The 25,850-nt window shown below is 41.0% G+C and overlaps 1 protein-coding gene across 4 annotated transcripts in view; it reads left to right on the top strand.

Moving 5' to 3' along the window:
• The first annotated feature begins 4,775 nt into the window (after positions 1-4,775).
• VPS41 (VPS41 subunit of HOPS complex) overlaps positions 4,776-25,850 on the top strand; it is a 192,715-nt gene continuing 171,640 nt past the window's right edge. For 2 of the 4 annotated variants that reach the window (XM_049714911.1, XM_049714909.1), the window contains exons 1-3: positions 4,797-4,831; positions 8,407-8,478; positions 17,857-17,895. In XM_049714911.1, coding sequence (XP_049570868.1) covers positions 4,811-4,831; positions 8,407-8,478; positions 17,857-17,895 — 132 coding nt within the window. In that variant the 5' untranslated portion in view covers positions 4,797-4,810. Of the gene's footprint in view, positions 4,832-8,406; positions 8,479-17,856; positions 17,896-25,850 lie in introns of all 4 variants that reach the window. The other 2 variants (XM_004263331.4, XM_033438469.2) reach the window with 1 other exon arrangement.

Here is a 25,850-nt window from a genome sequence, read left to right as displayed (position 1 = left end):
TTCCACCATGAAGCCTTCCCTTTTTTCCACCATGAAGATTTCTCACTCCTCTGCCCGCCTTTGAGTCTCTGTCAAAACGCCGGTGAGGGTGGCTGACTTCCATGCTGGAGCAGCTTCTGAGTAAATAGCCCTGGTGTTTCTTATTTGGTTGGCTCTGTTTCTATAATGGATACCACCTTTCATTAGACCACCTGCCAAAATTATGCACAAGGATGTTAATTAGATATACTCAAAGTATGCAACAAAAAAGAGTTGATTATACAACCTATGGTATTTTTACAGAATGTAATTTTGATGTGCACCAGTAAGTTATATTTTAGAACAACACTTTATAATGTTATTGGAGAATTATCTTAAAGTATGACTGAATGAAGAAAGCAGATGACAAAACTTGATGATAGAATTTTGTTGAAAAATTTAAATAAACATAGAGAAAGAAAGGAAGAGAGAGAGAGAGAATAAATATATCCAACAATGATAATCGGGAGGGAGAAATTGAGTGGTTTTTGAATTTATTTAATAATTTTTGGTATTTTTCCAACTGTCGCCTGTCATGATTTTGCATTATTTTTGTAATTAGAAAAATGTTTCTTTTTTTAATATACATTTATTTATTTTATTTATTTATTTTTGGCTGTGTTGCGTCTTCGTTGCTGTGCGCGGGCTTTCTCTAGTTGCGGCGAGCGGGGGCTACTCTTCGTTGTAGTGCGCGGGCTTCTATTGCAGTGGCTTCTCTTGTTGTGGAGCACGGGCTCTAGGCGCGCGGGCTTCAGTAGTTGTGGCTCGCGGGCTCTAGAGCACAGGCTCAGTAGCTGTGGCGCACGGGCTTAGTTGCTCCGTGCCATGTGGGATCTTCCTGGACCAGGGCTCGAACCTGTGTCCCCTGCATTGGCAGGCAGATTCTTAACCACTGTGCCAGCAGGGAAGTCCCAGAAAAATGTTTCTTTAAAAAATGGTTGCTCAGGGAAAATTACAATAAGCTGTATCTTAAAATGACATTTGAAATATTAGAAGGGAACAGGTTTCAGTGGGTACAGGTTTTGCAAAACCAAACTGCAAAATAAGCTGAGGCTTACCAAAATTGATAAAGAAAATATAAATATTATTTTAGCTATTTGGGAGAGAAAGTTAATTAAAGAAAGATTAATATCATTGCTCAGAGTTAGTAGAATAATGTGGTGCAACTTTTCTTGTTACTACCTGTCAAAAAAGACCTTTAGGGGCTTCCCTGGTGGCGCAGTGGTTGAGAGTCCGCCTGGCGATGCAGGGGACACGGGTTCGTGCCCCGGTCCAGGAAGATCCCACATGCCGCGGAGCGGCTGGGCGCGTGAGCCATGGCCGCTGAGCCTATGCATCCGGAGCCTGTGCTCCGCAACGGGAGACCACAAAAGTGAGAGGCCCACGTACCGCAAAACAAAAAGACCTTTAGACTGAAAAAGGTAGCAACCTAAGGAGGAATGGAAGCTAAAGGACTGGGAAAAGATTCTATAAATCACCATCTAATTAGAAGGGATAAAGGGGTGATTTTTTTTTAAACTCATATTTCCACTTTGATTTTTCAATTTTCTGAAATTTAGAAATACTATCTTATAATGGAAAATATTAAAGCCCTTCATAGTGTTCAAACAATGAAGTAGGTTATTATGAATAAAACGACTAAATTTATTGAGCTGGTCAACTCTTTCAGAGCTATACAACAAACTTATGAGACAGAGCCTTGTGAACCACTCTACACTTAGAAAGTCTTAGCTCTGGTTTATGAAAACTATTCACAGTACTCGGTCCTATACACTTAAAATGAGAAGTTGATGCTTACATTTACCTCCATAGCTTGAAGTTGGGAGGGGTGACCTGATGATGGGAAAGAAAGAAACAGTCAATTTGCCATAGAATGAAAGACTGTTAGTCTGAACATTTCTCAAACTTTATTCTACATGCTTATCACCTGGGGATATGATTAAAATCCAGATTGTTGCTCAGTAAGTCTCTGGAGGGGCCCTAAGCTCTTCATTTCTAACCAGTTCCCAGGTGATATGGATACTGCTGGTCTGTGGACCACACTCCGAGTAGCAGGAACTAGAGAACCTTCTAGATAAGAAAGCCCAAAACTTTCATTTCACAGGAGAAAACTTGGGGCTCAAGGTCACATGTGAATTTCATCTCGGCCACAGGCGTAGCGTGAACCTGCCAGCTGGCAGGGTCTTTCTTCCTCTAATTCATCTTTCCGTATCTGTGTTGCTTCGTTTACCAGTCAGCTTCAATCAGGTCCATAACACCCTTTCTGAGGAAGAGAGAGAGGCTGAACATTCTGCACTCCAGAAAAGTAGAAAGACCAGGAAGGCCCAGGGTCAATGGCCAGCCTCCAACTTTGCTTGCTTGGGCTGCCATTGGATGGATGTGCTCCATCAGGAGGGTCCCCAGAGCAGAACCTATGTGACAGATGAAAGGAATGTGTCCCTCGGAGAATTTGTGGAGATGACTCATCCATCATACAAACCTAGGGAGCTCCAGCCTCCAAGAAAACAAAAAGAAAGCATGTTCAGCAATGAATCAGAGAGCAGCAGCCCTGGGCAAGGAGCTGATTGTGACTCTCAGAAGACCCTTTCAATAAAGGCTTTCTCCTGATCCCCACCTCTCGTTCTACCATCAACAAGGGGCCAGGTGACAGTGGTCTGGGAGAAGACTCAGCACAGCTGGCCTCAGAGGCCAAGAGGGCTCAGGAGGAAGACTGCCAGCCCAGAAGGAGAGAGAGAAGCTAGCAGCTCCCCAGAACTTTGAGGGGCCACATACTGTTGGGAAAGAAAAACAATTTTTTTTACTTTTTTTAAAATTGAAGTATAGTTAATTTACAATGTTGTGTCAGTTTCAGGTGTACAGCATAGTGATTCAGTTATACCTATACATATATTCATTCTTTTTCAGATTCTTTTTCCTTATAGTTTATTACAAGGTATTGAGTATATTTCCCTGTGCTATACAGTAGGTTATTGTTGCTTATCTATTTTATATATAGTAGTGTGTATATGTTAATCCCAAACTCCTAATTTAAAGAAAAACAAAATTTTAGAACAAGATTTTGTTCTGAATTTCAGTGATGATTTTTCCACCTGTCTCCCAGTATTTAGTCACTCTTTTTCTGGAGGTGTTACCTGACCTCTCACCACAATAAAATTGAACAATAAAACCAAAACACCCTCGGGGGAAGACAGTGGTTATACTCCTCTATTTTCCTTTTTTTTTTTTAATAATCCTCTATCTTCCTTCCTAATCCTGAACCTGTGTTTTCATCAAAGCAGAAGGGATTGCCAATTTGGAGAGGGTTTGGTCCTAGAAGTTAATGTGTGGGTCTAGGTCCTAATGGAAAAGGGAAAATTATGGTGTGTGAGGAAAGTCAGAAAAGTAGAGGAGCTAGGCTTATTTCTTTTTTTCTGTGGAGACTGGACTGGGGGCTTCCACAGCCTCTTTGGTTGGTATAAGGATCCTTGTGGGACTGGGAATCCATCATGAGCAATGAATGTTTGTTCTCGGCCTGTTTTGTAAGAGAAGATCTTAGAAACTCAGATTGGAAGGTTGATACTTAGGGTATTGGGTACTTGGCTATGTATATCTAGATACCTTGGCATTGGTGTATCTTTATTCCCTGTGACTAAGTGATCAGCAGACTAGAAGAGGGACTCCAACAAGACTTGGAGGAAGAGGGTGGAGCTAAGGCTCTTTCCAACCTGGGGAGAAGACAGGTGTCTCAGATGATGTCACCCTGGCGGTTGAGGAATTGGTGGGTCGAGCAGGTTACAGCTAGAGACCTGGGAGGCGCAGTGTTGAGTCCATGACTTCCTACTAGGTCAGAGTCCATGCAGCACAGGGGGTCAATAAGGCACTGGGCACCTACCACTTGCTGCCATTTGAGATGCCCTCTGGTAGTTTGTATCTACTGGAAATGAGTGGAAAGAAGTAAATGCCCATCTTTGAACAGGATACTGCAGATTCTGAGGTTTAGGAAGGAGAGTTCATAATGCCCAGAAACATGGAGAGGGGATCATTCATTCTGAAGGATGAAAGTAATACAGTGGTTTTACAGACTTTACCAAGGACAGATTTGTATTCTATCTTGAATATTTACCCATAGAATATACTCAACAAAAATTTAAACGAATAATTAAACATAGAGGTTTTTTAAAATTTCAATGTCCAGGTGCCAGAAGAGAAAGCTGACTTAAAGTAGTAGCAAACAGTAGGAGCTACATCTTTTTGGAGGATAAATTGTCTCTGGTTCTCTATTTAAAAGACTGTTTTATATTTACTTAATATACTTAAAAAAAAAAAGCAAAAAACACTTTTAGACTAAGCTGGATTTGGTAATCACAGAGTCTTTGGCATCAGACAAAGCCAAATTCGAATCCTAGTTCTGTCCTTGACTAACTGTGTGACCTCTGAGCCAAGATGTTCCCCTCTGTAAATGGGAATAACAGTAAGGTTTGCTGGGAGACTTAAACGAGATATTTCACGCAAAGCTATAAATCCAGGACATGATATACACTAAGTATAAATAAATACTATGGTAACCACGGAAACGATAAGACCAACAATAAAATAAATCATAGCATTAACGATGGTTATGTTTGGATTCTCCAAAGCACAATTCCATTCAGCTTGGGGAGGTGGAAGCCGAAACGAGGCCCAGTAGGTTCATCAGCTAGAATACATTTCCCGACTCAGACGATGCTAAAACTACATTTCCCAGCAGGCGCCGGGCCCCAGGCTCTTGTTTTCTCTCATTTCCGGGTGTGTCATGTGACTCCCCTGCTCGGTCATGGCGGAAGCGGAGGAGCAGGTAAAGGCTGCAACTGCTAGGCAGGGGAAGGGGAGGCGAGGGTGAGGCGATCGGAGGCGTGCAGTGGAGCGTGCGGAGGTGCGGGGCTCCTGCGGGACGAGGCAGGCCCACGTGGGGCGGGGAGACGGCAAAAGTCCGTTTCGGGGAGCGGAGAGGCGGGTGGGATGTCGGCTCCTGGACGTCACGCAGAGACAGCACCCCGACACACCCCCGGCGTTTGCGGGGCGGCCCTTCCTTCGGCGCTGCTCTTGTGGCCTGTGCCCCGTGAAATTTTGGCTTGAAGGCAGGCCGGGCTCTCCAAAGGTCTGGCTCCCCGTGGGAGGCATCACACATGATTTGAGTTTTGAGATCAGGTGGCTAAAATTTAAGTTCCTCTCGAAATAAGACGGTAAGAGGTGATATGCAGGTGGACTAGGAGAGCGTAGAAGGGATGAGTTTTGTTTCGGATCTATTGACTATTTCATTTAGGTACAAAGCTGAGTCACTGTTGCATCCGATGAGTTTTGTTTCGGATCAGTTTCATTTAGTTACCCATCTAAGTCAGTGTTGCATCAGGCAGTAGTTAAGTGTATCTATCAGTCCGGGAGCAAAAATGTCTTAGGCTCCATTGCTGGTTCTCATTCTTAAAATGTGACTTTGGGCTAGTCATTTAACTTTAACTATGAGATAGAGATAATAATAGTACTGCCGTCGAAGGGTGGTTTTAAGATGGAGTGGGTTTAACACAGATTTAAAGTGCTTGGGAAAAGTTGGGCTCAGTAAAAGTTATGTGGGATTATTTGTTGTTGGTAAGACATCAGATGGCAATGTCCACTCGACACCTGGCAACGTGACAGTGGAGTTTAGGGAAAAGTTAGTGATGGCAATAGAGTTATTTTCATATAGGCAGTAGTGGTAGCCAGACATTAGTTGAAATGACAAAGTTACATCAAAAAGCCAAAAAAAAAAAAGAAAAAAAGCAAACAAAGACCCGAATTTGGGGAAATACCTTAAATTTCCATTTCCAGTGTCATTTCAGCTTGGCACTGTTTTTCCTTGTAAATTAACAAGGCGGTCAGTTTCCATAGTTGCTTCTAAACAGTGACTTGATGATGAGCTGTTTAGCATAAGAGAAATTTTTTTAGTTTAATAATCTACTTTGTACCATTTCCAACATACTTCACTTACATAATGAAACTTTGCCCTGTGTATATGCCAATAAATAAGAAATTTGCTGAGGTAGAAATTAAATTCGGACCGTCAGTGTGTTAACAGAAGAGTCTTCTGCCTACCCCTGGAGCCTCCTTTTCCATTTCAAGCAGTTCAAAGGGAAATGCTCATGTAATTTCATGACTCACAGCTGAGTTTGATGATAGTTGTGAGATTGGTTTTCACACTGTTCATCTCTCTTGTTGAAATAAAATTTTTTGGTGGTTTGATTTAAAAGCAAGAAACCAAGCTCCTACATTCTTAGATACAGTGTAGTAGGAACGGAGAGAGTTCTTAGAATTTACTGCTGTTTTGTGCAGGAGTTTGGCAAAGCTGTCTGATGTAAAAAGACACTTAGAAAGTTAATGATATAATAAGAATGCTTTGCATTTTTACAGGATTTCCAGTTTAAAGAACGCTCTCACACTGCATTTGGTCCTCACAAAAGAATTCTGTTGGTAAATTTTATTCTGATATATAAGTCAGATCAGGCATCTCTTACGTTCCAAACCTTCCAGTGGTCTCCTATTGCGCTCTGAAAAAAAGCCAGAGTCCTTAGAATGGTCTAGTTGCCCAATAGCACCTTGTCCCAATTGCTCTCTGTCCTTGTCCTCAGACCTCATTTTCCACTATTCTCTTCCCCTTCTATCACTGTGCATCAGCTATCCTGGCTTCCTTACTCTTCCTTCAACAAGCTAGGCATGGACCTGCCTCAGGGCCTTGGCTCATGCCGCTGCCTTTGTTTGGCCCCAGATATTAACAGGGCTCTTTCTGTCACTTCCTTCCTGTGTCTGTCCAAGTGTTATCTTTTTGCATGAGACCTTCCATGACCATTCTTTGAAACCTCCTTCTTGTGTAATTTTCTCCTTAACTAACGCTCGTGACCATCTGACATACTGTGTTCTTAAATAGCTTTTTTTTTGTATACTCTGTATATTTCTGTATATTCCCTCCATAAGACTATAAGCTCCATGATGGCAAGGATTTGTTCACGTTGTATGCCTGACACCTGGAAAAGTGCTTGGCTCTCAGTATGTTAGATGATTGAATTTTACAGATAAACAGATTGCAATTCTGTCAACTTAAGTAACTCGCCGAGGCTTGTGTCTAAAACATCTCTAGTCGTGTCTCCAAAGCTCACAATTTTTCACTGGCATACTCTGTCTTTTTAAAAATACTTAAGAACCTATTCTAAATCACTTTTTACTTTGTGAAATAGAATTAGCCCTGATCACCTTAATACATTTCCTTCAAGTCATTATTTCACCTGTGATGCTCTAACAGCCAGTATATGGTTAGAGCAGGCATTTGTTCCCCCAGTGGTATCCGTGTCATTCTCAGAAAGAATGTTCTCAAAAAGACAACAGCAGAAAGAAGCTAACATCCACAAATTGTTGTTCTGTTTATTTTTTTAAAGAAAGCTGCCAGATAATTGAACCTGTATTATTGGGCCTTTATAGATTAAAAATGGTTAGACTTTGCCCAGTCTGCTTGATTTGTGTATTTTGCATTTCACATAGGAAGCCATTGAAATCTGACCAAGATAGGAGGCCTTTATTACATAGTTTTTGGAAGGCTAAAAGAGCCCAAAAGTGGTGTTAAATAAATTTGCTAATTGTTCTGTTCTGCTGCTTTGAACCTTTTAGACAATCTTGACATAATTCTCCTCACGTCTCCTGAATGCTTTAAGAATCAAGATGTGTGTTCAAATTAACTATGACGAACAGGTGAGGATAAAGGAAGCTTTTTTCCTTAGCGCCATGTACTGTAAATGGAAACAGTCCTCCAAGATGTGCAAGACAAAACTCAACCTCTCCTCTTAACTTTTCTGAGCATTGTATTTTTGGTGATGGACCTTTTACCCACCTTAATTTTAGGAAGAACCAAAAGAGTGAGATCTGAACTGAGTTACTATAACACAGTCCACAGACTCCCAAACTAAAGATCGCTTTTTGGGGAATTCCCTGGCAGTCCAGTGGTTAGGACTCCTCGCTTCCAGTGTAGGGGGCAGGAGTTCGATCCCTGGTCGGGGAACTAAGATCCTGCAAGCCACAAGGTGCAACCAAAAAAAAAAGGAAAAAAAAATCACTTTTTGTATATGAATGAACTTTTTTTTTTTAAAGTCATTGGGAAATCCTTGTTTATGCTGAGTATGGTTAAGGTAGTTAGTAAAAATAGTGACATATATATTACAGCTCACAGAAAGCACTAATACCCTGCATTGTGCCGGGAAATCTTCTAACCAACTGTTTTTACCTAGCTCCAAAATGACTTATAGTTGACCTTCGAAATCACAGATGCCCAACACTATTTGTCCATGCCTTGCTTCTGAACAGCATTCTGCCTGAAGTCTGGTTGTTCGTGTATTTGTCTTATCTCTCCTGCAGATTGCTGAGTCCTCAAGAATCAGCACAGAGCTTACTCATGTCTGTATCTCTCACAGGGCTACTGCTTTCCAGGTACTAGGTGCTTAATAAAATGTTTAAATGGATTTATTAGGGGGAGAATAGCCTTCTGAATTGAAAACGTCAAATTGTTAATATAGGTTCAGTAGAATTTGTGTTAAATTGTTTTATCTTACTTGAAACTTTTGAAAGTTATTAATTCTCATGAATTGTAGATTACATTTCCTACATTGCTTACTCTGCCAGCTCCCTGGGTACCCTTTCGTCTTTCGTACCAACCAGCAGAGAACCTGGTCCATTAAAATATTTGGTCAGGGCTTCCCTGGTGGCGCAGTGGTTGAGAGTCTGCCTGCCGATGCAGGGGACACGGGTTCATGCCCTGGTCCGGGAAGATCCCACATGCCGTGGAGCGGCTGGGCCCGTGAGCCATGGCCGCTGAGCCTGCATGCCCGGAGCCTGTGCTCCGCAGCGGGAGAGGCCACAGCAGTGAGAGGCCCGCGTACCGCAAAAAAAACAAAAATATTTGGTCACTCAGACCATCTATTCTTTGACCAGATAGGAGAGTTTCTGCTTTGAATTTCCCGCTACATTTTGGAAGTGAGGAACATTCAATCTGTATTGTAGAGCATTTAAGGATTATCAGATAGTACATTCATGAGTAGTTATACCCTCATGTGATTGTGCCCCGTGTATAAAATAAAAACCAAGTTGACAAATATTTGAGTGTCGCAGTTTTCTTGCCTGTAGCTTGGGGATTTTACTCTCCGGGACTCTTGTGAGTATGAACTGAGATAAAGTATGTTAAAGTGCTAGGTTGAAGTGGTTGGTTTGTAAATAGGACAATGATTTATAACCCAGACTTGGGTTTGGCTTAGGTGTGCACAATTCTCTTTTCATATAGTTTGGCCAAGATAGGTCATTTAAAAGCAACTTTCCTAATAAATAACTAAAGGAAAAACAGCCCCGAACAAGAAGTTGCAAAAGCACAGGATCAGAGAAATCTTTAGAGCGCCCACTCTTTACCGTCATCTAACAAGTATAGTCACCAATTAGCTCAGCTGGGTGTGCTTATTACCTTGTGAGTTTCTTCTTCCATCTTCCTCTGGGCTGGTTGGCTGGAAGCTGCTGTCATTAGCTGATTACTGGTAGCCTCCTGGGCTCCCGCATTACCACCTCGGGGAGGGAGCATTCATCAGATCAGGGGCTTCTGTGTTTCATGCAGCTTCCCATTCATGGCTACTCAGTCACAGTTGCCTTTGTTTCTTCTAGAAACTTTGTCCTCCTTAGTGGTTTTTTTCCCCTTTCTTGTTTGTTGGTGTTTTTGGTTTTTTTTTTTTTAACCAAATCCTTGTGATTCTGGGCTCTTATTTATACCTACTGAAGATGAAGTGGATACTAAGAAGTCAGAAAGAGAAAGACAAACACCATATGATATCACTTATATGTGGAATCTAAAATGTGACGCAAATGAACTCGTCTACGAAACAGAAACAGACTCAGAGAACAGGCTTGTGGTTGCCAAGGGGGAGGAGGGGGAGGGAGGGTTGGATTGGGAGTTTGGGATTAGCAGGTGCAAACTATTGTATATAGAATGGATAAACAGCAAGGTCCTGCTGTATAGCACAGGGAACTATATTCAATATCCTGTAATAAACCATAATGGAAAAGAAAAAAAATGATGGAGTGGATTAGCAGATATTTGCCAGTTCTCCCTACTGCATTTAGATGGTTCTGATGCAAAGTCAGATTTGGGGCTGGGGCAGACCTCACGGCTTTTCTTCATTTGCAGGATAAGTATAGTAGTTGAGCCTAATTGGTTGAAAAGGTTGGTAACCTGAGTCTCCCGGCTTCTGCCAGCTCCCTGGGTACCCTTTCATCTTTCCTACTCAACCAGTCTAGTCCTTGGGGACCCAAAAGCTTTCTGTAATGGAGGCTCTGTGCACAGGGATATCAAATACATCTCACACAAAATATTTCTTCTTTCCCGTGCTGTGCCTTTGTGAAACGTTAGAAACACTCCTCCATCAGGCTCAGCTGTGGCACACAGTTGTTGGGAAGGAAAAGAAGGTGGTAGTAAGTGTTGTGTGTTTCACGTCCGTCTCCAGCCTAGTCTGCTTTCCTGGGGCCTGGTCTCTGCTCGTTTTCTTCATCCTGCAAAGTTTGTAGCTGGCTTTCCTCAGGCTCCAGCCTCCCATTTCTCCCCCAGATTCTCTTCGTTGCCCTCTACAAACAGTGTGTATTCCCTCCAAACTGTGAGGACTTCGCAACCTGGGAGGTCCCGGCTTCTCTTTCTCGTCCTGGGTTGACCATCTTCTTAACCCCTCCTGGCCTCTGAGGCTGGCTGTGCTGAGTCTTCTCCCGGGCCGCTGTCACAGGGCCCTGATTGTAGGATTAGGGGTCGGGGTGGGTTGAAAGCCCTTATTGGAGGGGTCTTCTGAGAGCCCAACTAGCTCCTTCCTGAGGCTGCTGCCAGGTTGTTAACGTTGTGTTTGGATTGCTCTATCCTTGTTTGTGCTGCCACCCTTCGGTTCCCCTTCTGTAACTGTCCTGTAGCCACGAGCTAATAATTCAAGCATTTGCCTGGAGAAAATGCACTTGGTATTGCTCATAAATGGAAAAGGAATATACAGCGGAGGTACAATGTTACTGCTTTGGATCAGCAGCTAATTTCTTTTTTAAAATTTATTCTACTGAAGGATAGTTGATTTACAATGTTGTGTTAATTTCTGCTGTACAGCAGAGTGATTCAGTTAAACATGTATATTCTTTTTCATATTCTTTTCCATTATGGTTTATTATAGGATACTGAATATAGTTTCCTGTGCTATACAGTAGGACCTTGTTTATCCATTCTCTATATAATAGTTTGCAACTGCACACCCCAAACTCCCAGTCAATCCCTACCCCCTACTCCCTTGTCAACCGCAAGTCTATTTTCTATGTCTGTGAGTCTGTTTCTATTTCCTAGGTAAGTTCATTTGTATCATTTTTTAAGATTCTACATATAAGTGATATCATATGATATTTGTCTGACTTACTTCGCTTAGTGTGACAATCTCTAGGTCCATCCATGTTGCTGCAAATGGCATTTCATTCTTTTTTATGGCTGAGTAGTATTCCGCTGTATATATGTACCACATCTTCTTTATCCATTCATCTGTTGATGGACATCGGCTGTTGTAAATGGTGCTGCTATGAACATTGGGGTGCATGTATCTTTTCAGATTATAGTTTTCATCTTTTCTGGATATATGTCCAGGAGTGGGATTGCTTTATCATAGCGCAACTCTATTTTTAGTTTTTTTGAGGAACCTCCGTACTGTTCTCCACAATGACTGCACCAATTGACATTCCCACCAGCGTGTAGGAGGGTCCCCTTTTCTCCACACCCTCTCCACAGCAGCTTGTTTCTTCTCATCATCATCGGCAAACGGGTATTGACCAGTTCCTTTGGGTAGGGTAGTTGGAGATAGGCAAAAGCCTTTGGGTTCATCCACAGCGAATTAAAAAGGATTAACTCCTAGGACCAGGCAATTAATATTAGGTGCAAGCTGATGGGTATAGAAGGAAGAGAGGCTATTGGAGGCCAGGTCTGGACCTTGTGGCCTGGACTGACTGGAGACAATTCTGTGAATGCGGAGAGACCTAAGTTGGGCCATGAAGAAAGTTTAGGATTTAGAAACAGCCAGTGAGTTTCAATCTTTTTTTTTTTAGCCTCAGATGGGCAACATGAAAATTGAAGACATAAAATCTAAGCTCTATTGTTAAAGCAAGAGAGAAGAACCTCAGCCTGACTGCCACCACCTCCCAGAGGTACCCCCTGAGAGCTTCCCTGTAGAGCATGCTGGGAGTTTGAGGACCGCTAGGGTGAGTGCAGAGTTGGGCCAAGGGCCTTCTAAGCTGAAGGAACCAGTTCAGGAGGCTCCGCGCAAGCATCCCAAGCTTAAGGCGCCGGGTGGCAGTGGAAGTGAGGGGGATTTTCTGGTGCAGGGAAGTTGGGGATGTTGGTGGTGAGGTGCATTCTGTCTCTGGGGCCATAGCTGCTCAGCTTCAACTGCTGTTATATGGAAATATGGATTTCAGGTATAGTCTGAGTTTAGGAAGTCAGAAATACAGATTTGTATGGGAAAGTCTTAAAGACACTAGACAGGCCAAACAAAACACCTACTGGCCACATCCAGACTGCAAGTTGCTCTTCTGCCACCAATGACAGAGAGATGTGACCATGGGATCTCTGAGTGAGAAGTCACCCGGTGTGGCTGGAGGGCTGTGGGTTTGTGCAGAGAGTGGGGAGTGAGGCTAAAAGTGCCCTGGGTGCCACACTGGGCTGGGCTTTGACGACCTTGCTGGGGAATCTGAAATCTCCTGACCCCCGAGGGTTCCTTGAGGAGGGTGGTGACCAGGGTGCTGTGTGTTCTGGGAAGATGATCCTGATGCTGGTTGATGAATAGATTCAAGAGGTCACAGGTCAAGGCACCGAGATGGTTCCTTAAAGCTGTTTGGGCAGATGATTAAGTTTAAGGGGTTGGTTTGCAAAAGAAGGATAAAGTGGAACAATTGTTGAGTTTAGCTTTCCGCCTGTTGCCCAGGATTTGTCCAGCTGTACATTTGTATCACTGGGTACTTTCCAGCCCTTCATTTTTCTTCAAGCAGAGCAGCACAACTTTTTTCTTATTGCAGTAAAACGCACATAACATATTTATCATCTGAACCATTTTTAAGTGTTGTGATTCAGTGCCATTAAGTACATTCATGTTTGTGCAACCGTCACCACCATCCATCTCTGGAACTTTTCATCATCACAAACTGGAACTGTACCCATTAAACAGTAACTCTCATTCCCCTAGCCCCCCGCACTAGCTAACCTCTGTTCATCTTTCTGTTTCATATTAAGTGGAATCCTGCAGTACGTGTCTTTTTGTGTCTGGCCTGTTTATCTTAGAAACTAGCAAATTTTTTTTTAACGTCTTTATTGGAGTATAATTGCTTTACAGTGGTATGTTATTTTCTGTTGTATAACAAAGTGAATCAGCTATACGTATACACATATCCCCATATCCCCTCCCTCTTGCGTCTCCCTCCCACCCTCCCTATCCCACCCCTCTAGGTGGTCACAAAGCACCGAGCTGATCTCCCTGTGCTATGCAGCTGCTTCCCACTAGCTATCTATTTTACATTTTGTAGTGTATATATGTCCATGACACTCTCACTTCGTCCCAGCTTACCCTTACCCCTCCGCGTGTCCTCAAGTCCATTCTCTACATCTGCGTCTTTATTCCTGTCCTGCCCCTAGGTGCTTCAGAACCATTTTTTTAAGATTCCATATATATGTGTTAACATATGGTATTTGTTTTTCTCTTTCTGACTTACTTCACTCTGTATGACAGACTCTAGGTCCATCCACCTCACTACAAATAACTCAATTTCGTTTCTCTTTATGGCTGAGTAATATTCCATCGTATATATGTGCCACATCTTCTTTATCCATTCATCTGTCGGTGGACACTTAGGTTGCTTCCATGTCCTGGCTATTGTAAATAGAGCTGCAGTGAACATTGTGGTACATGACTCTTTTTGAATTATGGTTTTCTCAGGATATATGCCCAGTAGTGGGACTGCTGGGTCGTATGGTAGTTCTGTTTTTGAAACTAGCACAATTTTGTAACTTACACTTTTCTGATTTGAAGGTAGAGTCTTTGAAAGAGAGAATGTGAAGTTAAAAAAATGTTTGAAAATCATTGACTTTCTCGAGGTTCAGCCTTGCTTCTGGGATCTCTTGCTGGGGACATTCACTTCACGTCTTCCTGTTTCCTCTGTCTCTGGAGCATTAAGGAGGGGGGGCTTGATGAATAAACGAAGCTAAGAAGTAACAGACCAGGCCAGTTCCTGAAGGCACTCAAGCATGGCTTTGGTAGCGCTGTGGAAAGAAGGGTCATTTTTTTGAGGCCACAGCTAGGTCTGGGAGGTCCAGACTGGCGCTGAGGGTAAGTCTGAGAGTGTCCTGGAATAAAGGTTCTCTTGAAAACCAGTAGCCACAGGAGGCTCCTCCGAGAGCCTGGTTTTCTTGGAGGACTCAGATTGCTGAGATTTCCATGCCTTGAGGTATCCGATTCCACCACTGGATGCTTTCCAGTGGGAACAGAAGGTAATTTGATTTTGAGTTTTTGGATTGAAATTGCTGGTTGGGGGCCCATTTTTGTTTTAGTGACGCATGTAAGTGAGACGTTTGCCCTTATATGCCATGTGCGTATTTGAATGGATCTCAAATTAGGAAAAAATTTTTCCTTGGGTTTAATGTAGTTTTTTGAAAAGAGTAGTCAAGTGTTCTTTGAGAGTTCTAGAGGTGGGAAATAATCTCGCTGTGGCTTATTGGCACAGTTGTCAAAGACTTGTTTAGCTAATGCTAATAACTTAATATGCAGGCACTGTCGGGGATGGTAGAAGCCATTTAAGTTCAACCTCTAAGCCTCTGCATTTTACCTCCGAGGGCATTAGGAAATTTCAAGATGCTACATGTAAAACATTTAGCATCAGGAGCAACATATTATAGATGTTGAGTAAAGACATCAGAATAGTGACCAGCCTCTGCAATAAGTGGTGCTGGGAAAACTGGACAGGTACATGTCGAAGTGTGAGATTAGATCACTCCCTAACACCATACACAAAAATAAGCTCAAAATGCATTAAAGACCTAAATGTAAGGCCAGACACTATCAAACTCTTAGAGGAAAACATAGGCAGAATACTCTATGACATAAATCACAGCAAGATCCTTTTTGACCCACCTCCTAGAGAAATGGAAATAAAAACAAAAATAAACAAATGGGACCTAATGAAACTTCAAAGCTTTTGCACAGCAAAGGAAACCATAAACAAGACCAAAAGACAACCCTCAGAATGGGAGAAAGTATTTGCAAATGAAGCAACTGACAAAGGATTAATCTCCAAAATTTACAAGCAGCTCATGCAGCTCAATAACAAAAAAGCAAACAACCCAATCCAAAAATGGGCAGAAGACCTAAATAGACTTTTCTCCAAAGAAGATATACAGACTGCCAACAAACACATGAAAGAATGCCCAACATCACTAATCATTACAGAAATGCAAATGAAAACTACAATGAGATATCATCTCACACCAGTCAGAATGGCCATCATCAAAAAATCTAGAAACAATAAATGCTGGAGAGGGTGTGGAGAAAAGGGAACACTCTTGCACTGCTGGTGGGAATGTTAATTGGTACAGCCACTATGGAGAACTGTATGGAGGTTCCTTACAAAACTACAAATAGAACTACCATATGACCCAGCAATCCCACTACTGGGCATATATATACCCTAAGAAAATCATAATTCAAAAAGAGTCATGTACCAAAATGTTCATTACAACTCTATTTACAATAGCCCGGAGATGGAAAAAACCTAAGTGTCCATCATCGGATGAATGGATAAAGAAGATGTGGCACATATATACAATGGAATATTACTCAGCCATAAAAAGAAACGAAATTGAGCTATTTGTAATGAGGTGGATAGACCTAGAGTCTGTCATACAGAGTGAAGTAAGTCAGAAAGAGAAAGACAAATACCATATGCTAACACATATATATGGAATTTAAGAAAAAAAAATGTCACGAAGAACCTAGGGGTAAGACAGGAATAAAGACACAGACCTAGTAGAGAATGGACTTGAGGATATGGGGAGGGGGAAGGGGAAGCTGTGACAAAGCGAGAGAGAGGCATGGACATATATACACTACCAAACGTAAGGTAGAAGCTAGTGGGAAGCAGCGCATAGCACAGGGAGATCAGCTCCGTGCTTTGTCACTGCCTGGAGGGGTGGGATAGGGAGGGTGGGAGGGAGGGAGACGCAAGAGGGAAGAGATGGGACATATGTATATGTATAACTGATTCAGTTTGTTATAAAGCAGAAACTAACACACCATTGTAAAGCAATAAACAAAACAACAAAAAAAAACAGAAGGATCAGGATGGCAGATGCCGTAAAACCAGTAACTGGGGATGGTTAGCGGAGGGAGAAACAATTTAGAAGGGTCAGCCTGATACGTTTCATTAAGTGTCTGGAGAACTGGCAAGCAGTAGAAGAAGTGGATGTTTTATGTGTCATATTAGGGCGAAGAACAAAAATTACTGTGGAGAGATTGTAGCTCCAAATTAATAAGGGCTTTCTAATATTTAGATTACCATGAAACCAAAACAGCCTGCCCTGGGATACAGAGAAGATTCTGATATTCATCATGGTTAATGATAGAACTGCAATCAAATTCTTAAGTACACCTAACGTTCATCCCTGTTTCACAGGTGAACTTTGAGAGCAGGGACTGTATTGTCCGCTAGGCTCTTCTGGAGGCAGCCTGCCACCTGCTAGGTTCTTACTGATTTTCAATGAATGAAATTAAAATATTTTCAAATGCCCTATTTGTGTTTATCCCGCAGTCCAGTTTGCACTGAGTAATATATGCATCCAACTTTCTTTAAAATGTTTATTTTTTTTGTCTTGATGTATCTAAAATGTCCTTGCCCCATTTTTTTGGTTCTGTTTTTTCTCTAATCTCGTGGTTGGTTGCGAAATGCTCACGTTCAGTTGTCAGCATATTAGTTGTAACCTTTTATTGCTATTGATATCTATAAGCACGTTAAGTAAATCTTCATTTTGCTGACCTCTTGGCGGATGCGTGGCATCAGCACATTCCCTTTGAGTGGACAGGTGAGAGATTAGCGGAATCAAGTCCATTTTTTTTTTCCCCTTTTGCTTTGTTTTCTCCAGAGCAGCAAGATTCATCGTCTAGCAAGAGGGAAACTGTGTTAAATGGCAGAATTTGTCTTCCAGTTAATGGTTTAAAGAGTGGATGTAAATTATACAGCTTGTTTGCACAGCGTCTGATCGGTACCACGCTAGGGGAATTCTGTTGTAAAAGCTGTTAAGCAAGACAATCATTTTGACTCAGCCAGATTCATAGCATAGTAATTAATAGCACAAGAGCTTTGCCATATAAAAGTTGGCTTATAGATAATTTGAGATGGCGGTTGCCTCTTCTGAGATCAGTAAGGCTGCTTTGCCAGACTGATTTCCATCTTTAGCGAAGGAAAAGCCTTCTGGGTCCTCCCATGGGGAATTCCTGGGGTCATTTGTTAACCTGCTGACCAGTCAAGGGAGGTCACTGGGAGCGGTGGATCCATGTGGCCCCAGAGCGACCATCTCAGGGTACCCTGTGGGGTATGAAGAAGGTGTTTGTAGGAGGCCTGCGAGAGTCGGACCATGTGGAGTTCTTTAAACTGGAGTTGCAAATTACCTCCAAAAAAGGGCACGTGGGTATTGGTGGTGGGGACATGATGACTCTTGTTCCTTGAAAATATTTTTTCTCCTTTTGTCACGTGTTCTGACCGTTTTCCCTGCTCTCTGCTTTGTAGGAAACGGGGTCTCTTGAAGAATCTACAGATGAGTCTGAGGTAAGGTGGGGATTCAGGAACCTGGGAATTTCTAGGTAAGCCAGCATCTTGCGCTGGTCATGCCTTGCTAAATGCAACATTCCCCGGAACTTGGCGTGGTAAAGTAGGGCCATGGGTGATTAAACCTTGGGGAAGGACATGCCGGTCATCTTTAAAACTATTAAATGGATTGGCTTGGAAAATAAACAGGAAAAGGAACACAAAGTTTTTTCCTCAATTTGAACAGTATTTTAACCTGAAGCATGTTGGCAGTGGTGAAATTGATGCAAAGTTTTACAAACCAATCTTGACACTTAAAAACCTATTTTTGAAAATAGCCACTGTTGGGTCTGCAGTACTTATTCTTTCTTTTAATGAATATGGCGTGCTCATTGGTATAGTTTCTGAATCATTGAAATGCTCATTTATTTCACAAAATAAAAAGGGAAGTAACTACCTTAAAAGCTGTTGGGGAGCTAAGTTGTGTTAACGATTGAATTTAAGGAGAAAAAAGTAATATATAAAGGAGGGCTTTAAAAAAATTTCTCAAGGCTATGCATAAAAAATAAGTTTAAGCATAACACTGATTCATTAGTTTATTTTATAGATGGACTAATAACAATAATTACTTTTTTCCTTTTAGTATTTCCTTTGACTCAGAGCAATATAAAAGTATTTATGGTAACCTTTTGGAAATCCACACCAATGTGATATTTAATATGATCTATTCCATTTGGATTGATGTTATAATTATTATCTTCTTTGCTTTTGGGGGGGAAAGGGGGACATACATATTCTTCTAGAGAATACCTTACATATCATGCCATCGTGCATTTGTAGTTTGGCTGTAGAGTTGTGGTTCCTCACATTTTCACTACTAAGGATCTCTGATACTCTCTTCAAAGCTCCTGGTAAGGTGTTACTGAATTTGCTTATAGATAGGATATAATAGTTGTGAATTTTTAATGAAGCATTGAAAGCATTTCAGACCAGCACCATTTTTAGTTTTGGAAAGTTCTACTTAACTGAGAAGCCCGTGTTCTCAGAATCACTGGTTCAGAATCCTGCAGTGTCAGAGCCCTGTCCAGGAATTTCATTTCAGAGATAAGGAAAATGTTGGCAGCCACCTACAACTAAATCTTTCCCCACATCCTTCAGATGCTAAACGGATCCAGAAGGAAAGCAAACAAAAGCACGCATAACCCCTGTCTCCAGCATAGTTAGGAAACAGGGAGTACTCTAAGCTCTGGATTGACTGGAGCTGAGGGTCAGATGGATGGGAATGAGGGGAGAGTAGCTGAGCCCCAGCGGTGGCAGAAAACAGGGAAATCATAAATCATGCCCCATCCTGAGTGGGGAGGTTGTGAGAACAGGTCTGAGACGGGTGGATCTGAGCAGCGACTGTGCTGGAAAATTTTTTTTTTTTTACTTTTATTTGCATTTATTGTTTTTAGTGACATTTATTCCCAGGCCGTAGGTTTTTGTTTCTTCAGTTTTTTCTGGGATATCTTTTTCTTCTGTGCAACCTCCTCTTCTGGTTTAGGAACAATCTGTTCTTTTTCAGTAAGGATCATCTCAGTGTGGCCGGGAGAGCTCATGTATGGGTTGATCCGACCTTGAGCTCTGGAAGTCCTGTGCCACACTGCGGGGAATTTGTTCACCTGGCTGTGCTCAGTGACCAGAGAATCTACATCTAAGCCGTTAAGTTCAGCATGACTCTCTGCAGTTTTGAGCATGTGCAGTAAGAATACAGCACTCTTTTTGGGCCACTGACCCTGCATCCAGCCCCACTGTTTGGCCTGGGCACACCTACCAACTCCACCATTGTAAGGACAGGTTGGCACACATTGCTTCTGTAAAGTAACATCCTTCAGATACTTGGTGGCTTTTGGATATGCGTACCCTTAATGGTCTGGGCAGTTTCACGAGTGTTCTTAAAGTGAACATGAAGATTTGAACCTCTTGCATGATTTTGTGGGGTTTTTCTGGGCCAAGTGGATAGCGAACCATTTTTAAAGAGGTCACCTCAGGCCGCTTACTGGAAAAGCAGAAAAATTAAAGAAAGGCGTTTGAAAATGCATGAAACACTGGCCGTACAGCATTGGGGTGGGACTGCTTCTTGAGAGAAGGGGGAGGCATCCCCTGGAGGCCTGGTGGTGAAGGGAAGAGGAAAAAGCAGGGAAATTCAGGGTGCCCAGAAACAAACAATATCATAGAGTCAAGAGATTTACCTATTCTTCTCTCCCCATCACCAAAAAAAAGATGCCACTTATTAAAGAAAACGTCCTTCATTTACCAGTGTAACTAAGAAACCTAGTAAAACACCCAAATACCTCACCTCTCCATGGGAGCACCTGTTGGTGCTGTCCAGGAAAATCTAAGACATTTTAAAATGATCTGAAACAGCAGGTAGCATCTGTATAAAACTACTATAGGAAAAAAACAAGGTGAGAATCAAAAATTTTCCAAGAGAACACCGACATAACACTCCATCATGAGTTGAATATCTTTAAACAAGCCTTTGCAGATGTGAAAAACTATCTTAAACCAGGAATTTACAATCTCAGAACAGAAATGAATCAAAAAAGTAGGAAGTGAAGGAATAAGAGTTGACCACACTCAAGAAAGAAATGGAAGGAAAAGATACATGAACGTTGAGGAAACTGAGACCCAAAAAGGAACCTGACCATCTAAGGTTGTAGCTGTTTCATGGGAGAAATGGGTTCAGATTCTAGTCCCCAGACTCTGGGCTCTTTTGGTCATTTTGCCTTCCAGCCCTGGTGCCTTCTCAGGATGGTACCTCAGGTTCATATCTCAGCTGTGCTTCATACTTGCTGCGTGACCTTGGGCATAGCACTCAACCCTTGTATTCTTCAGTTTCCTCATATGAAAAATGGGAGTTACTGCTAACCTTGTATTGGTATTGGTATTGGTATTGAGGCACCACTTGGTGGCCCGAGAATCTTTATTCTTCCTTTTCTTCCTCTATCTCTTCTTCCCCTTAGCTTTTGTAACTGTTAATTAAGCTTTCTCAGGGCAGGCATTTCCTTTATGTACATATACCTCTTGTTTATTCAGATGCTCAGGTGATCTCCATTTTTGTGAACAACAATACTCAAGTGTTTTTAACCATGTAATATAACAATTTATTTTTCTATCACTTTACGAAATGCTGCATTTCATATAAATTGGGCTTTCACGTTACAGGCAAACCATAGTGTTAGGTTATTCTGAAGTTATTTTTTAAACTTTTAGTTAATTTTTAATTTAAAAATTTTTAGTTGTGGTAAAACATACATAACATAAAATGTACCATCTTAACCATTTTGAAGTATACAGTTCAGTATCATTAAAGATATTCACATTGTTGGGCAATGTGTTTCTGGAACTTTTCTCCACTAACACTTATTTTCCTTTTTGTTTTTTGATAGTAGCTATCCTGACGGTGTGAGGTGATATCTTACTGTGGTTTGATTTACATTTTCCTAATAATTAGTGATGTTAAGCGTCTTTTCGTATGCTCATTGGCCATTTGTGTATCTACAGAGATATATCTGTTCAAGTCCTTTGTCCATTTTCTAATCGAGTTGTTTGCTTTTCTGTTGAGTTGAGGAGTTCTTTATATATTCTGGATGTTAACCCTTTATCAGGTGTAGATATGGATATCAGATAGATACCTGGATATTAACCCCTTATCAGATAGATACAGATACAACTCAACAACCTGTGGATAGGATGGATAGGTGGATAGCTAGCTAGCTAGCTAGGTAAAGGTCTGTAGAGTTATAAGTGATTTACCTTTATCTTTATCTGTGTATTCTATATAAAGGAAAAAAGAATATATAGAGAATATATATTTATCTATGTGTATCCCTTTTTAGTTATATGAATTACATATATTTTCTCCCATTCCATAGGTTACTTTTTCACTCTGTTGAGTGTATCTTTTGATATGTAGAAATTTTCACTTTTGATGTAGTCCAGTTAATCTATTTTCACTTTTGTTTCCTGTGCTCTTAGTGTCACATCCAAGAAATCATTGCCAAATACAATGTTGTGAAGCTTCCTCCTGTGTTTTCTTCAAAGTTCTTATTTTACTGTGTTTGAGAAAAGAACACAGAATGCTCAAAATTATACGTTATGTTTTCCACTAATCTTGAAAACTGCAGCCAAAGGAAATGAATTTGAGGTGTGGAGTATAATTAAAATAACAAAAGTGGTGTTTATGTCAGGATGTCAAACTTTAAGAATGTTAACTTGTACTTTATACTTAAAGTAGAAATTCAAAACCAGATTACGACCAAGATAGTAAGTAATGTTATTTAATAAGCTGCATAGTTAGGGGTCTTGTATTCATGTTAATACTTAATTATGGCAAATTTGAAGGATAACTAAACTGGCCCTCATGTCTAGGATTTTTTGTTTTTAATATACAGTCTACTGTTTATTCCACCTTGAAATGGTGAGCCAGACTATTTCTTAGATGGTGTCTTGGAAAGCTTAACAAAGAAATATGTTGTCTTCGAAAGGATTTCATTCCCGTTTTGAAGCTCTGAGATGTTTTCAGTTTTCAGGGATGATGGCTGCTATCATGTAGGTGGTAGCAGAGTGCTCTGGGAATACAGAGGGAGTGGGTGTTTAGTCAGGAATGGCTTCATTAGGAGTCTTCAGGAGCTGTTATGGAGGATGAGTCTGGGCAGAGAGGCTGGGCATGTCTCTGGGAAGGAGGGAATGTATGTGCCGAGGCCAAGTCATGAAAATGCATGCATGTTCAGCCAGCTGTGATGAGCTCTGTGTGGCCAGCATGCAGGAGGAAGTTGGGGAGACGAGGTTAGACAAGGAAACTAGGGTGCGGATGTGAAGCTCCTGATGTGTCGAACCTGGCAGTTTGGACTTGACCCTGTGGACACGGGGGTGGGCGGCAGAGGGGAGGCAGCCAAAGTCTTGATTGTCAGGGGTGAGGATAGGGGCTGGTGACAGATGAACTGTCCGGAGAGACCCGTGGCAGGAAGTTTCCAGTGGAAGCCCCCATTAGAGATGGGGTATAGGGGCTTGGGCTAAGCAGTAGCAGAAGGCAGAGAGGAAATACTTCTCAAGTTCAGTGAACAGGAAGTATAGGCTGGTATGTGAGAGATGAGCTGGATGGGGCAGGGTGGTGTGGTCCAAGAAGATTACCAAAGTATCTAGTTCTGTATGGTGGGAAACAGAGTAAACCCCATGATTAGGTAGTTAAAGGCAAAAGACATTCTAAGCCTAAAATTTGATATCTCTGTATTCAGTTTTTTTTCCTCAAAGGTGGTACTTTTTACTTCACTGGTGACCCCTTTTATTAATGGCTTTGTTCTGGCTGAAACAAGCAATAAACTTTTACACACACACACACAAGTGAGCAAGCTAATATCTGGGATTTTATTTTTAAAATCCTACAAGTTACTGCTTATAGAGGAAGGTTCTGCGCTCTCTTTGGAGCAAGGATGGTATTGTGGAATGAGCACAGTATTGGGCATCTATTTGGATAATGAGGCTCATTACAAAAACAAGCACGTTCGATGTAGGAAACAGTGCTTACGTGTATCAGTCGGCCCTATGACTTGGCCATGATGACCGCTTCTGTTTTACAGATGAAGAAACAGACTTAAGAGTGTTTAGTTAAGTTGCCCAGGGTCACCTGGCTTGTCAATCGATTAGAACCCAGCAACCTGACTGCAAGTTCTGGTCTTCTCACCTCAGTTACGCTACCTTCAACTTCACCTTGACCTCTGTAATTTTATGCCAGACTCTTCCTCTATGCACCTGTATAGAATTAGACAGGCCTTAAAAAAAAAAACCTTCCTTAGAACTTCTTCCTATGTATAAAATGATATTTTGGGTGATGTTACAGAGTTTGGCTTATTCAACTAGTAGGATAAGACGTCAATTTTAGAATCTTTGAACTAGCTTTCTGTTCTGGAGAAGAGAGGATTGTCTAGCTAATGTATATATGACATTAATAATCTAATAAAATTCCTGTTTTGTCATAAAATAAATGTTATTTATTTACAAAATAATTAAAACATTTATAAATAATTATAAACATACGTATGACATATTTATAAAATAATGTTAGTTATAAGTTATATCCCCTTTGAAAAGTACATTCATCTCTGTGTGCACAAATGTAGCCACAAGAATGTGCATTACAACTTTTTATATTATAAAAATTTGAGAACAGGCTAAATATCTAGAAATAAGGAATTGCATTATCTTTTTAATTTAAAAAAGCTTTTGACAAAAATGCAGTTTAGAGGTGGGGGTGATTGGCAAGCTCTTTTTGTAAATGTTTAGATAGTAAGTACTTAAAGCTTTGCAATCAAAGAGGCAATACTGAGGATATTATGAAGGTATGTAAGCATATGAACATGTAAAAACCCTTCTTTGTGGGTTGTACAAAGACAGGCATCTGGCTGGATTTGGCTGTGGGCTGTAGTTTGCTGATTCCTGATTTAGAGAATAATCCAGTTTCTCTTCACCCTCCAAAGTCCACATATGATCATAGAAAGAAAGACTACAAGGCCACATTATCACTGGGTCATGTGACCCTTATCATAATCTGCCTTCATTTTTCTAAATTTTTCATAACATATGCATTACTTATATACTTAGCAAAACAATACAGTTATTACTTTTGAACAAAACTTGTTAATGTCTGTACATACTACAGAACTTTTGGGTTGCAAAGCTGTGGAACCCAAAATAAAACTGCATGTCCTTCCTTCCCTACCTCAAACTCAAACAGGGAGTTAGGGAAAAAGTTTGGTTTATTTCTTGCCCTCTTTATCTTATCCAAGATTTTATATAAAACCAAAATTGTTTTTACTCTAATAAGCATTTTTTTCTTGAGTTTTTTAAAAGTTTAAAATTTTGAGATAATCGTAGATTCACATGCCATTGTAAGAAATAATACAGAGAGTTTCTTTATACCCGTCACCTAGTTCCCAAAGGGTAACATCTTGGGTAACTCTAGTACATCACAACCAGAACATGATATGATATGTGATGGATATTGATGCAATCTACAGACCAGACCTTATTCAGATTCCATCAGTTTTATATGCATTCATTTGTGTGTGTGTGTGTGTGTGTTTGATTCTGTACACTTTTATCACATGTGAAGATTGCTGTGACCACCAGTGCTGTCAAGATACAGAACAGTTTCATCATAAGATGAAAAATAAGTTCCCTTTTAAGTCACAGCCACTCCCTCCCCCTCCTCCACCACCTGGCAACCACTATTCTGTTCTCCATCTCTATACATTTGTCATTTCAAACGTATTATATGGATGGAACTGTACCGTGTGTTTACCTTTTGAGATTGACTTTTTCCTTCTCTGCTACTCTTTTCATTGGCGTGGTTAGACCATTCACATGTAAGGGAATTATTGACATATCAGGGTTTCAGTCTGCTGGGTTTTTTTCTGTTTGTTTTCTGTTTTTCAGTTCTCTTGTTTCTCTTCTCTTCCCTTTCTGTGAGTTGCTTGAACATTTTTCTGAGATTCCATATTGATTGATTTATAGTGGTTTTGAGTACATTATTTTGTATGGTTTTCTTAATGGTTGCTGTAGGTGTTAAAATATGCATACAAAACTGGTCACAGTCTACTGATATCCAGGACATTTTACTACTTCTTGTCACATATAGAAACCTTACTTTTATGTCCCTTTACCCTTCCCATTTTTAAAATACACTTGTCTTAAATATTTACTTTGTTCATTGAGCACCACATCAGTTGGTATTAAACTTTTTAATTCAACTATCAAATATGATTTAAGAAACTCATGAAAAGAGGGATAATCTGCTATGTTTACCCCATTATCACCCATTTTTATGTTCTTTTTAAAGTTCTAAGCCTTCTTCAGTTTTCTTCTATCTTCTGTTCCTTCCTGTTTAGAAAAATTCCTTTAGCCTGTTCTTTAGGGATAGATTTGCAAGCCACAAA

The sequence above is a fragment of the Orcinus orca genome, chromosome 9 (genome assembly GCF_937001465.1).
Source record: "Orcinus orca chromosome 9, mOrcOrc1.1, whole genome shotgun sequence".
NCBI classification, from domain to species: Eukaryota; Metazoa; Chordata; class Mammalia; order Artiodactyla; family Delphinidae; genus Orcinus; species Orcinus orca.
Note: the sequence above shows the minus strand (reverse complement) of the source record. Positions and strands in the feature narration are given on the sequence as shown.